General features: G+C 41.8%; 1 protein-coding gene across 1 annotated transcript in view; it reads right to left on the reverse strand.

Moving 5' to 3' along the window:
* Positions 1-2,064: 2,064 nt before the first annotated feature.
* The window catches only part of Tnfrsf17 (tumor necrosis factor receptor superfamily, member 17), a 24,760-nt gene continuing 11,930 nt past the window's right edge, over positions 2,065-14,894 (reverse strand). Inside the window, exons 2-4 of the mRNA XM_005391151.2 lie at positions 4,862-4,979; positions 4,372-4,518; positions 2,065-2,574 (exon numbers count right to left, since the gene is read on the reverse strand). Of these exons, the coding sequence (XP_005391208.1) occupies positions 2,294-2,574; positions 4,372-4,518; positions 4,862-4,979 (546 nt within the window). The 3' untranslated portion in view covers positions 2,065-2,293. The remainder of the gene's footprint in view (positions 2,575-4,371; positions 4,519-4,861; positions 4,980-14,894) is intronic.

Below are 14,894 nucleotides of genomic sequence, written 5' to 3' on the forward strand. Positions count from 1 at the left end.
TTGTTTTTTTTCCGGTATCAGGAATCGAACTCACGACCTTGTGCTTGCCAGGCAGGCACTATGCCGCTGAGCTAAATCCCCAGCCCCTACCACACACTCTTAATCCCAGTATCATACACGCTAGCTCAGCCAGCTCTGAAAAGCCCCATCTATGAGTGCATGAGGCTTTGGGGAGATATCTAGGTATAAGACATAATAAGGGGGATAGTGAAAACCTCAATTTATAGCCAGTAAATAGCACAGGTCGCAACTTGTATTTGTGGGACTGAGCCCTTAACCTGTGAGATCTAACACTATCTCCAAGTAGATAGTGTTGGAGCTTGAGTTGAACTATAGTACCACTTGGTCCTGCAACAATACCCAGTTGGTGTGTGCTGCCCCCCAAAAAAAGTCTGGACCCAGAAGAGTTCAGTGTTGAATGTAAGTAAAGAGGAAAAAATTTTCTTTTCCATTGCTGTTTGTGTTTTCCACCAACTACCCCCTTAAGTATTCCTTCTAGGGAGTGTAGCCTGGGCAGCAAGAATCAAAAGCTTAAAGTCAACAGTTCTTGTGCTTTTGCGAAATCTAAATTCATGAGTAATTGACCTAGATAGGTAAGAGGAGAAAGGAAGAAAAGGCTGTGAGAAGTTAGAGACATATGTTCTGAGGCCATGTAACAGGAAAGGAGTATATGCCCTCAGACAGAGACAAGACCTCAAGGGAAATAAACGACACTCATAACTGTAATCGTAAGTATAAATACTTAACAAAGCATACACTTTCAGAAACTATATGAAGTCCTAATCCTTAAAGTAATGTTACAAGTAGAGACTATCATTATCCTCCTTTCACAGATGGAGAAACTGAGGCCTGGAGTAATTAAATGACTCCTAGTTAATCAAGCTCAGTAATTTCCTAGTAAACAGAGCCAGGATTTACACCCAGGCAATTTGGCTCCAAGAGCTCATCCTTTAACCGTTACACTGTATTGCCTAATGTAGTTGTAAAAGACCCAGAATAGGCAAAAAGTTTCCCAAAGTTCCCCCATATCCCAGATGTGCACAATAAGCATTGATCATCTCTGCTGTGGTGCCAACAGGCATCTTACTGGCCAAAGGCAATAGGTGACCTAGGCTCTTCTGGAGCCTAGGTCCTTAGCATAAACCTCAGGAAGGGACTCCTTCCCCCAGTAGCCACTAAGGTAATAAACCAAAGAAATGGGGAACTCAGAGAATCATATTGATGTATAGAGAAAAAAATAGATTGGGCTGTCTGCTTTAAATCCTGACTCTGCCATTGGTACAGCTTCAATTCACACCCTCTAAATCTCAGATGTTGCCAGTGTGGAAATATTAAGAAGCAGAGCCCGTAAACGGTGATTAGGCCATGAAGGCTCCTTCTTCATGAATGCTGTTAAGCAACTTCTATAAGAGACTTCACACAAGCTTCAGCTAGCTTGCTCTTCCACCTTCTGTCATGCGAGGACACAGGAAGAAGCCCCTCACCAGGTGTCAGCACCATGATCGTGGACTTCCCTGCCTCCAGAACTATGAAAACAAATTTCTCTTCATGTATTACCCAGTTTCAGGTATTCTGTTATAGCAGCACAAGCAAAGACAACCACTTATTTTCTATTTCTGGCTTAGTTTCTGTCATCATCTGTAAAATGGAGATAATAATGGTTCACCTGCCTTATAGTATTCTGTGTACATTAAATGAGTTAGTACTCGTAAGGCACTTGGGACAGTCCCTGGCACCTTAGTAAGCTTACATAAGTGTTACCTAGTATTATTATTATCACATACATCCAATCTGAGCTAAAAACAATATCTACCACACCTTTATCACCATTTGTAATTATAGTTTGTTTGTATGGTTATGCTCCTTCCTGATGCTTCCTCTAACCATCTATGCATTCCACACTGAATTGGCCTGGCTGACTCTAGGCTTCTCCTATTTACCAAAGTACTCAGGATAACTTTGCTTTCCTTTATCAAGAAGAGTCCAGTCTTTCCTGAAATGTATTTGTACATGTATAAGAGAAAAATGGGAGACTGTGGAGGTCTGTATATAGATTGCAATAACTTTTTTTCAGTGAGTCAAGAATTTAATCATGACACCAGAGAATTTTCCAGTTAAGGTCCCAACAAGAAGATAGGTGAATACATCTAATATGGAAACTTTCCAGAATTACAGAACAAAAAAGGTATATTAGCAACTGATAAATATAATTATCCTAAAGAGATCCAATGCATCGTCTTTTCTTTCTGACAGAAGATTCTCAAAGTAGCTCTACACCAGTCAAAAAGGTAAATTATTTAGTAGAAATTGATTTCTCCATCCCTGTGACACTCAAAGCAGCTGGCAAGCTCTTGCAGTAATCATTTGTCTTTGTGGTGACGAGAATGGTTGCACCCTCCTCCATGGCCGGAAGCGGGAAGAAATGGTCAGGGTCAACCTTTAGTTTGCTCTTGACACAGTCTTCACAGATACATTCTTCAACTGTGTACCCGAAGCTTCTCGGAAGAATGATTTCATCATGGGTCCTGGTATGGTCCACGTCAGCATTAACTGCTGCATCCAGAAGAACAGATTCTGATGATGCAGAAACAGAAACATTGACCTCAAGGGAAATAAAGTTTTCCTGGAGAGATTGTAGTCTTAGCAGGACGCATCAGAACTCAAAGCAGTGTGAGACGGAGGATACCTATGATCTGCACCAGGGCTAAAACATGGCTTGTTTGGAAATACGGTGCTTTTAAGTCCTCGTTTGTTTGCTTATGTTGACCAGATTTAAAAACCAGGAGATTTCACAAACAAATCTAGACTAATGGAATCTTTAAAAAGACAACAAAATGCAGCAACATAGAACCAATGTGGAATCTATTAATTGCAGTTACTGTGAGGCAGGCCATGGGCTCATAGGTTTGCAGTCACCACCTTGCCCAGTACGCGTTTTTTTGTCACCTACTTAGCCCTTGCAAGCATTAAGGTTTTGACCTTATCATATTCATAAAAATCGCAGAAATTACCATATATCACGGGGCACTAAAGTCAGCACATGAGTAATGTTTGAGAATATAAGAGTAAAGGTGCTTCTCTTGGGGAATATTTTGCAACAGATGAAAAAAATTTGAAATGAATCTCATATAATCACATAAGGAAGGAGTCTTCCACTGTGTCCCTGTCCCAGTTACACCCCTGTGAAAGTAAGTTTCCTACTTCCCAACATGCCGGTGTAACTTCATCTTCTAAAATGTCATACTTAGACTAACTCTAGAAATAGGCCAGGCACAAGAAGAAAAATACTATGTATACCTCGCTTATATGTGGGATCTAAAGAAGTTAAATAAATAGAAGCAGACAGAATGGTGATTCCAAGGGTGGGGGGAAATGGAGAGCTATTCGTCAAATACACATATTACAGATGTGTAGGATGAATAAATCTGGAGACTTCATGTGTGGTGTGATAAAGATTTTGAGTGCTCTCACCACCAAAAAGAAAAGGTAACAATGTGAGGAGATGGAAACGTTAATTTGCTTGACTATAGTAATCATTTCACTATGTATATGTATATCAAAACATGTTGTACACCTTAAGTACATGCAATTTTTGTATGCTGAAAAATTCATTCTCTACTTGTCTACCAGATGTCAGAGGGAAGAAAGAAAAATGAATAAATTATGTGGAACAGGCATCTACCTCTCCACAGCACTAGAAAGCACATGAGGTGGATGCTTTACAGATTATGCATGGAAAATAAGTGCATAAAGAAATGGGGCAATGGCTGCTTGCTTGTGCTTGAGAAGCAGATCACAGAAAAAGGTGCTGGAGAAATACGTTTATCTTAAGGGGTCCTCAGGCAGAATCTTTACTTCTCTGAGACTGGTTCTCTCCTACTTAATAAAGAATTTTTTTTGAAATGGTTCCTCAACTAATCTAGGAGCAGCTAGTTATTCATTTCTAGCATTTTTATTAGTAAAACATTCACCCAAGCAAGTAACACATTTGTATTAGCATGATTACAGACCTTGCCAAAATGCTTTCTCTTTAAAAAAAAAAAAAAAAAATGCTTTTTCTAATAGTAGCAGGTCTGATGAGCAATTTCTGATAGAAAAACATTTAATCAATGTGCTAACTTTAGTCACAGATGTTTTCCAAGGAAGGCTCTAATAGAGTAATTATCATGGGAAGAAGTGGGGGGAAAGGCTGACATTGTAAGGAGATCTGCAAATGTGTCAATGCAGAATGAAGAAAGCTTGCATTTAACACAACTGCCCCTAACACACTTGAAAGGGCTATAACTGAATAGTCAGTGTTAGAAAAGGAAATGAAACTCAAAATAGTCTCCTTTCGGAAACAGATTTCATAAAAGTCACCATCAAACCAACCTGTGTTTTTAAATTCATCCTTTAGTGGTTCGGAGCTCATCTTCCTTAACAAGAACATCAGTGCAAAAACTGCCAAAGAAACTATCAAGCTCAGGCCCAAGCAGGTCCAGAGAATGGCATTTGTTCCTTTCACTGAGTTGGCCATACCTTTATTAAAAGAATGTCAGAGAGATAATGAACTGACAGCGTAATATTCACATTAAATATGAACTGCTCACTATTCAATTCCCCTAATTCATCAGCATTGATTTTTAAATTCTAAATAACCATTAATTAGAAGAGCTGGTAAAAATATATGTCACCCACAGTGCTGAATAATTTGAGCTCAGTTCTGCATAATCACTTTGTTTTTGTACACATTTAGATCATTGCCTTGTTTCTGTTCTTTTGATTTCAGCAAATCTTACCATCTTTCCCTGTATTCACTGGCTGAATAGTCAACATAGAATATTTCACAGCAACGGACAGCAGTTGACACAGTCTTACTTACTTGCATTACAGTAACGCTGACAGGGCAGAGGAGGGGTATTGGAACACCGAAGGTGACACGGTTTGCAAGCACGCAGCAAGCTGTCAAAATATTCATTTTGGAAGCACTGCTGAGCCATCTGGAACTCGATCACAAAAAGAAAAATCAGAATGACAGAAAGAACAGCATGGAAGGACAAGTAAAATCTCAAGACTTCCCCAGCAAATGTAGTGACAGCAGCTAGAATGTTGAGGGGAAAAAAGAACTTCACATCACTCTGTTAGTTACGGGCACTGTCCGCACAGTGGCTAAGGATTTGAATACCACCTCTAATTCATGTTTCTCAGTTTAAGGCCGGGGTGGGGTAAGATGGGGTGTAAATATCAGGGTAAAGCATATCTGAAACAGAAACTGTTTATTTATAGATGAAACTTCCCAACCAGGTGACAGTTGCAAGATGTAGATAAGCCTAGGGCATTAAGCAGAAGGTTCAAAAACCATCCTGATCAACTGTTTATGTGATGGGCCCAGGAAAGAGACAAGACTAGGTCTGGGCCTCTCAAGCAGTTGAAATCTAGCAGAGAAGGTAGAAATAGATAACCATGAGGTAGAGTAGTAACTGGCAGAAGGTGAGAAGGAGAAAGGAATCATGATTATCAGGCTCTGAACCTAGAAAGAGTTGCAGCGCGGTGACAAGAACAGGGAAGTTAGGAGTAAAACCAAGATGGCTGAAGGGAAGATAGGTTTGGGAATTAAATTACTATTAAATGAGTCCATGATCCATTGTTGAAAATTCGGAAACTATAACGAGCAGAGAAAAAGAAAAACTACTCATGGTCCAAGCATCTACCAATATTCACTAAGCCTCCTGCCTTGGAGGGGGCGTGGTAGTGGTATTGGGGGCCAGTTAGGGACACCTCTATTCCTGAACCACAGTCCATTTAATTTTAATTTTGGGACAGGATCTTGGTAAGTTCCCGGGCTGGTCTCAAGCTTGTGATTCTTTTGCCTCAGCCTCTCTAGCAGCTGGGATTACAGGTATGTCCTATTATGCCTGGTGCCATGTATCCCAAAGGTTCCAAACAGGCTGGTGGTGTGTACCATTTGACCACCCCCGATACATATCCAGTTGGAATTTCTGAGTGAATGGATGAATGGACAGAAAGACATAGTACATTATCCTCCTTATGTTGGGGACCACAAGTTCACAATGGCCAATTTTGCATGCTTCCCTACGGGCTAAATGGAGACTTGGGATTATCGGTATCATCCTTTTGAGATTTCCCATTAACTCTTTAGGGCTGAGCTATGTTCTCCCACCCACTAAGACTAAACTAAAACCACCAGGATTAAACCACTCCATGGCAAGATCCTTCTTAGCATGAGATTATTTCCCCCTCTTGAGTCATCCGAGGATTATCCTTTGCCCACTGAGTCACTGACCTGAGTCTTCCTTGGACCTTGAATGCTCCACCAGCCTGACCACCCATTCCCTCCTTCATGTATTTGTCTCTGTTTCTTATTTCATCCTTTCACCATACCCCTCATACAGATAGTTGGGGATCTTGGCCAGGTCCTCGATATTGTTTTCTTAAGTGGAACCACTCGATTACTATAATACAAGATTGCTTTTTTTTTTTTTCTTTTGTCTTTTTGAGACAGGATCTCATTGTGCAGTTTAGGCTGCCCTTAAGCTCACTTTGTATCCCAGGCTAGCCTCAAACCCAAAACCATCCTCCTTCCTCAGCCTCCCAAGTGCAGGGATTACAGGTGTGTGCCACCACACCTGGCCTTTCAGGTTGCTTTTTTTTTTTTTTTTTTTTTTTGGGTTTTTCTCTGGTACCTCAGGTTGCTTTTAACCATATTAAATGAGACACTCATATAGAGAGATCCCACGATCAGTCAAAAATACAGAACTCACCAGGCACAAAGATGCATGCCTATAAGTCCAACTAATTGGGAAACTAAGAGGGAAGGATCATAAATTCAAGGCCAGCCTGAGTAATTAACCAAGAATCTATCTTGAGATTTTAAAAAGGGCTAGGGCTAGGTGTAGTCACACATGCATTAAAATGCAGAAATTGGGAGGCTGAAGAAGGAGGATCAGGAGTTTGAGGTCAACCTGGGCTGCATAGTGAAATCAAGGTCAGGGTAGACTACATAGTGAGACCCTGTCTCTAATTAATTAAAAGGGGTAGGGCTGCTTCAGTCCCCAGTACCCTCACCCTCCCTCATGTGCAGGTCACAGAGGACACAATTACAATGCAAGGAAACTGCGAACTACAAATTCAGTATAGTGATTTTCTCATGAGTTGATGGAGAGAAGAGGAGCACAAAAGAGGCTTCATTCTTCAGCACTGATTATATTTTATTAAACTGAATGGTGTTTCACATTTCTATTTTCCCTTCATTGCATTTTTCTTATTAAACCTTTTTATGTTTTGAAAACAGTAAGTAATAAATGTTCAACTGGTAATACAATAAATGGTAGTAAAATAAAATGTGGAAGTTAACACATTATTTTTTAAATGGAAGGTTTGAGCCTCCAGAAGAGTCTGAGCTAAGATATTGATGAAAATGTTGATTTCCTCCGGGGTCCAGGCAGCAAGGTGAGAGTGTGGGAAAACAAGCAGCTGAAGCAACTAGTCAGAGGCTTCTGCTCCCTCAGTACCTGCCAAATGGTGACCTTTGGAAGACAGGCCAGGGACACAGGGAAAGCATGATCGGAGATGCAGAAGAAGCACAAAGGTGATGTCCCATAACGACCAAGCCCGAAGACAGTTTCAGGATGGGAGTAGCAGTGAGCCAAGTTCTCCACAAAGAGCAGGGGTGACACTTGAAGGAAAGAGGTCATTGCTGGCCTTTGTATCGGTGGACAGAAACTAGACAGTGCTTATGTAAGGAGTGGTGAGGGAGAAGACAGCTAGTGTGAGGCATGTCTGGGAATCAGGAGGAAAATCAAAGAACAGAACCTTGATACCTCTTTGGAAAGAAAGCAGTTGCATCTGATATATACTTGCTGGCTTGCTTAAAGTCCCAGGTACCAGGATATGCAATGCAGTATCATGTGTATTCACAAAAGGCTGGAACAGCCTAACAGTCCATCACTAGGGTCCTCAGAATACTGCACACCCATCAAGAGAATGAGACAAGATGGGCATGGTGGTACACTCCTGTAATCCCAGCACTCTGGGAGGCTGAGGCAGGAGGATCACAAGTTTGAGTACAGCCTGGGCAATTCAGTGACTTAGTGAGACTTTGTCTCTTTTTTTTTTTTTTTTTTTTTTTTAAATATTAGTGAGACTTTGTCTCAAAATTTAAAAAAAAAAAAAAAGGCGGGGATGTAGCTCAGTGTAAAGGTCCTTAGTTCAATGCCCAGTAGTGAAAAATGGTAGGGGGTAATACTCATATGAAAAAGATATCAGTAAGTGAAAAATAGAAGGCACTGAACTGTGAATATAATATGCCTGGAAGTGTTTACAAACACAATAAGTAGGATCTGTACACAAGGATAAGCTAAAGCTTCCTCTGGAGAGGTACAAGAGGAGATGAATAAAGGCTATTGCCTCTGGCAAAAGACACCTAGAATCTATGAAATGTCTTTGGTACTATTTGAACAAATACTTTTAATAATTATTACTTTTAAGAAATCTTTTTTTTTTCCTTTGTCTTTTTGAGACAGAGTCTTATTATGCAGTTCAGGCTGGCCTTGAGCTCACTTCATAGTCCAGGCTGGCCTCAAACTCTCAGTGATCCTCCTGCCTCAGCCTCCTGAGTGCTGGGATTACAGGCGTGCACCACCATGCCCGGCAAAGAACTTTTTTTATTAGTACATGCTTGTGACACCTAATGAATACATTCATTGTGGAGAGTTGGTGCATACACACATCAATCTTAACTCTTTTTAGTTCCCCTTCCGCCTTCCCATTCACTCCATCCCTAGATCACCTTCCATCTGCAGAAAGTCTTCCTCCCTGTTTCCTATCATTGTCCTTTTATTTTGCATTTTAAATGATCTATACTTTGGGTTTCTCATATGAGAAGCCATGCAGTATTTAACCACCTGTGTCTGACTTATTTCACTTAGCATGAGGGTTTCACAGTGCATCCATTTTCCTACAAATGACTCAAGTTTATCCTAAAGAAGAATCATTTTCGTAAAGGGAGAGAATGTGGAGGATGGAGGAAAGCCAAGGGAGGTGCACATTTCCCTGCCACACTCCCTTGCTCTTCAGAGCAGGAGAGGCCAGCAGAGGCTGTTTCTAATCACCTGTAAGTGACATGAAGCAGCCCAGGACTGGCTCCATCCTCAGAGGGACAGGGGCAGGCCCCATTACCCAGCCTTTCGGATCTGCAGGGTGGGCTCCCAGGGGCCAGGCCATGGGGCCTCATCCTGCTTCATCTTTCCATGTAAGCACATTCTCACTTGTAATTTCAAATTTGAACAAAGAACCCTGGAGCGGCTGGCCCAGAGAAGATTGCAAAGGAAGCCAACTGAAGTTGCTGTGGTCCTTCCCCATCCCTGGAGGTGAGGTTTACGTGTGTCTGTAAGGATTCTTGTCTGGGAAGCTCCATCCCCAGTGTGGTGATTCTAAGAGGAAGTGGCACCTTTAAGAGGCGGAGCCTAGTGAGCGGTCATGGAGTCACTGGGGGCATGCCCTTGGAAGGGATTGAGGTGGTCCTGAAGGACACTGAGTTACTTCTCCCAAAAATGTGTTCTTGCAAGAGTAAGCTTGGCCGGGCATGGTGGTGCATGCCTATAATCCCAGCACTCGGGAGGCTGAGGCAGGAGGATCACTGAGAGTTTGAGACCAGCCTGGGCTACAAAGTGAGCTCAAGGCCAGCCTGAACTGCATAATGAGACCCTGTCTCAAAAAGACAACAACAACAACAACAAAAAAGTGAGCTTGGCTTCTCCTGCTCTCTGGCTTCCCATCTGAACATACCATCTCTCCCCTGACACATGCCATGCTCTTAGACTTCCAGAATTGTGAGCTATATAAACATCTTTTCTTTACAAAGTATGCAGCCTTGGGTATTGTGTTATAGCAGTAGAAACTGAATGAATACATTCAGGTTAGTTGTTCAGCTCAATCTGATTTTGTGGGGAAACCTTGTGATCCCTCCAATAAAAGCCCTTTTTAGTAGAAGTTAGATTCAATTTAAGCTCCTAGCAATCCAAAAATAAAAATAAAATCCTTAGCCACATTAAATAGTCATTGGCTGAAGTACGCTTGGATTCTCCAAAAGGAAAATGGAAAATGGTGCTTTTACCTCACCCACTTGATCATGGGTCCCTTTTCTCCAAATGAACATTTAGGAACTTAAATTATGTGCATACAATTTAGGGAAAATTAGGTCAAGCTGTCCCCACAATTCTCTCCAGTTTGTAAAGGCTGTGATTTGGGAATTTAACAGAGCAACAATAAAACAGAAGCAGCAGGATTTTAAAACAATGATTTTTTTTTTTAAAGTTTCATGGGAGAGAATGTTGATGTCATAACATCATTGAAAGAGCCCTGTGTCTGACCTTACCATGGAAAGAGCAGAGGAGAGCCAGTGCCAGCATCGGCTAGCGCTTCGGCCTTCACTCACAGCCTACTAAAGTAAAGAGACTCTACCTCAAATTTCCAAAGCCAAAGCAACCATCAGAGAGACGCTGCAAAAAGTAGTGACATTTATTTGGCACTACCAGAGCACTGCAGTGTACGCATGACAGAGTAAACTGAATGTATTCAAAGAGGGTGAGGCAAGGAGAAGGTTTGAAAGGCAAAGTGCGGGAGATTACACACGATATTTTCAAACAATAACCCTTGAGCTGGACATGTGGCACATTCCTGTAATCTGAGCATCTCAGAGCCTGAGGCAGGAGGATTGAAGTTTGAGGCATCGGGGCAATTTAGTGAGAACTTTTCCCAAAATAAAAAGGGAGGGGATGTAGCTCAACAGTAGAACACTTGCCGAGCAGGTGCAAGGATGTGGGTTCCATCCTTAGCACAAAGAAAAAAGAAAGCCAAGCATGGTGGTACATACTGTGTCCCAGCATTCTGCAAGGTGGAGGGAAGACGGTCCTAAATTCAAGCCCCATCTAGGCAATTTAGCAAAACCCTGACTTAAAATTGAAAAATTTTGAAATCTGGGAATATGAAGACCCTATCCCCAATACAGAGAGAGGGACAAAGACAGAGAGAAAGAGAGAGAGAGAGAGAGAGAGAGAGAGAGAGAGAGAGAGAGAGAGAGAGAAAGAGAGAGAGAGAGAGAAAGAGAGAGAAAGAGAGAGAGAAAGAGAATAATCCTTGACCACAAACATTAATAACAAAAGTTTTGCCAGTCCAAGGTTCAATAGATATTTCCTGGGCAAATGTCCTTGCAGAAGTATGTTGTGTGCAAGGCTGCAGTGGCCTTTAGGCAAGATTTTTGGTTCTGGAAGAGTCTTTTGTTAATAGATCTAGTTATCTGGTATGCATGCATGAGATTCCCTCTTTCATAACTCCCAAGTTTTTTCTTGTTATGCTTTGGTCAGGGCCTGACAAAAGTGACTCCACTTCGAGTCTGCCAACCTACACACAGCTTGTTCTATGCGGAAAATTCCACCCAGCTAAGAAGTCTTCTTTCAAAATTACTAAACTAGGAGCAAGTTTTCATAAAATAAAATAAAAAAAAATTTTAACTGTAACCTTTAACCCCAGACCAAAAGAATACAATTTCTCTGTAGAACCTCAGTAGTTTCTTCACTTGGAAAGGGACATCTAAGGCTTTATTAATCAGGGCTTTCCAGAGAAATAGAACAAATAGGCTGTATATACAGAGGCTCCTCGCTTATCGTGGGTCCATTGCAAACTGAAGACATGGACATAATCTACTGAGCGCCGCAGTTTCCTAGCCCAGCACACTGTAGAGTGCCAGTTGTTTGCACTCACAATGTTGGAGTCAGGGTTTACAAGGGGAACAATTAATACAGGGCACATAATTTATAGGATTATTTTATAGTAGTCATCCAAAGAGTCAAGTTCAAAAGAGTGCAGGAAATCTATCCACACACCAAAGACCCAAAGAATCCAATTGAGGGCCTGGGTCCCCCGGCAATGTCCTGCATAAGTACAGCTGAAGGCCTAGAGCCCAGAACAGTGCCCCCCATGAGTCCAACTGGAGGCCAAGATCCCAGGACAATGTCTCATGCAGGCCTGTTTCAAGGAGCTGCATTAAGAAGACCCCAAGGTCAGTGGTAGAAGCTACAAAGTCTGTGCCAGTAGAATGAAGGATCTGTGCCAGCAGGCTGAGGGATTGGCACTAGAGCCAGGAAGCAATGCTCTAAGTAAGAACCAGAGCTCCCCCAAAAAGTACCACAGCCATGCTCAGTGACAACGTGGTCCCCGACTCCTCCAACGATGAGAATAGCTGAGTCCATACTAGGATGGCCTTCCTCTCCAGGACACCATCTTCCCCTACAGAGCCAGGAAGCAATGCTCCAAGTGAGGATCAGAGCTCCCCCAAAGTGAAGTGCAGCCATTCTCAGTGACAAGGTACCAAGCTCCTTCGACAATGAGAACAGCCGAGTTCACATCAGGAAAGCCAGCATGACAAGATCTTCCAGGAGAACCAACAGCCCCGGGAGAACCAACAGCTCCCTAACAGCACCACTACTTCTCCAGTTCTTTTTGTTTTTGTTGGCAACAATCCTGAAGTGGGCCTTTCATACCCAGTACCACACTGATTCAGTTCAGCTGGATGTTACAAGTTGATGACCAGTTGTCAGTCCACCACACGGATCACATGGCTGACAGAGCTGCTTCTAGCTGCTGCTGCCCAGCATTAAAAGAGTATCACTGGGGATTTAGCTCAGTAGCACAGCACCTGCCTGGCAAGTGTGATGTCCTGAGTTTGATTCCCTGTATGCCCCCAAAGAGAGTATTATCAGGATATAAAATCATACATAAAAACCAACAGAGTTCCTATATTCTAATAATGAACCCACTGAGGAAAAAACATTTCCATTCACAATAGCTTCAAGAAAATTGCTTACTTAGGAAGCAACCTACCCAAGGAAATGAAAAATCTGCATTAGAAAAACTACAGAAGAAAGGCACTGAAGAAACACCAGACAATGCAAACACCTGCCCTGTCCGTAGATCAGCACAATTTGTTAAGATGGCCATATTACCAAAAGCAGTCTGCAGATTCAATGCAATCTCATTAAAATACTACCAACATTCTTTACAGCACCAGAAAAAACTACCCAAAAATTCGTATGGAAGCAGAAAAGATGTAGAATAGTTAAAGCAATCCTAAGCAATATGAACGAGACTGACAGCATCAAAACACCCACTTTCAAATTATACTACAAAGCCATAGTAACAAAAAACATGGTACTGGCAGAAAAACAGATGTGTAGACCAATGAAATGGAACAGAAGACACAGAAACAAACCCATACATGCATAGCCATCTAATTTTTTACAAAGGGCCCAAAAACCTACACTGGAGAAAAGACAGCCTCTTTTAACAAGTGGTGCTGGGAAAACTTAATGTCCCTGTGCAAAAGACTGACACTAGATTCCTATAGTTCACCCTGTACTAAAATCAAATCAAAATGAGTCAAAGACCTATATAAAAATCAGAAACTTTGAACCTGCTGGAAGATAACATAGGAGAAACAACTGAAGCCTTAGGCACAGGCAAAAAGACTTTCTGAATAGGACTCCAATACAAAGAAATAATAGCAAGAAACAACAAATAGGATTATACCAAAGTAAAAACCTCAGCAAACGAAACAGCAGAGTGAAGATATAATCTAAAGAATGGGAGAAAATCTTTGCTAGCTAGTCTTCTGATGGAGGACTAATGTTAGAATACATAAGGAACTCAACACACCTCCGGACAAATAACCCAATCAATAACTGGACAAATGAATTAAATAGATAATTTTCAAAAGAAGTAATCAAAAAATATGTGCAGAAGTGTTCAACATCTTTAGTTATTAGGCAATTGCAAATCAGAACTACCTTGCGATTCCATTTTATCCCACTCAGATTGGCTACCATCAACAGTACAAAAAATGAATGCTGGCAGGAATTCAAGGGGGAAAAGGAGCCCTCTTACATTGCTTGTGGCAATGTAAACTAGTACAACCACTATGCAGGGCTGGGAATTTAGCTCAGTGGCACAGTGCCTGCCTGGCAAGTGTGAGGTCATGAGTTCAATTCCTGGTACGGGGGCGGGGGAGGGGCGCAAAAAACCCTTGAAAAGACAACCACTATGCAAATGGTATGGAGGTTCCTCAAAAAACTAAAAATAGAAATTCCAGTTGATCCTGCTTTACTTCTCCTGGGTATATTCCCAAAAGAATCAAAGACAGAACACTATAATGATACCATATATATAGTGGTACAATCACAACAGCTATGATTTATACGTATATAGCTATACACATACATACACATATACACATATATAGCTATATATACACATACAGAGAGGGAGACAAATTTTCTGTTGTTGTTGTTTTTTTCCAGTTTTTTTTTTCCTGGAATTGAACTCACGACCTTGCATATGCCAGGCAGGCACTGTGCCACTGAGCTAAACCCCCAGCCCCTGAGGGAGACATATTAGATGCAATGGAATCAGGTGATTATGGAGGCTGCAAAGTTCCAAGACTTGCAGTCAGCAAGCTGGAGTCCCAGAAGAGCCAATGTGTAAGTTCCAGACCAAAAGCCCTTGGCCAGAGACCCAAGAAGAACTGACACTTCAGGTCAAGTCTGAAGGCAGGAAAAAACTGATGTCCCAGCTCAGCAAGCAAGCAGGCATGAGGAGTCCTCTCATCCTCTTAGAGAGGTCAGCCTTCTTGTTGTTTTCATGCCTTCGAGTAAATGGATGATACCCACCCACGCTCAGAAAGTCCATCTGCTCTACTCCTTTTACTAAGGCAAATGCTAATCTCATCCAAAAACAGCCTCCCAGACACACTCAGAATCATGTTTGACCTAATACCCGGGCAGCCATTGCCCAGTCGAGATGTAGAACAAACGATCAAAGGCCTTTGACTACACATCCAATCA

This window comes from Chinchilla lanigera, unplaced genomic scaffold, assembly GCF_000276665.1.
Source record: "Chinchilla lanigera isolate Chin_1 unplaced genomic scaffold, ChiLan1.0 scaffold00041, whole genome shotgun sequence".
Taxonomy (NCBI): Eukaryota; Metazoa; Chordata; class Mammalia; order Rodentia; family Chinchillidae; genus Chinchilla; species Chinchilla lanigera.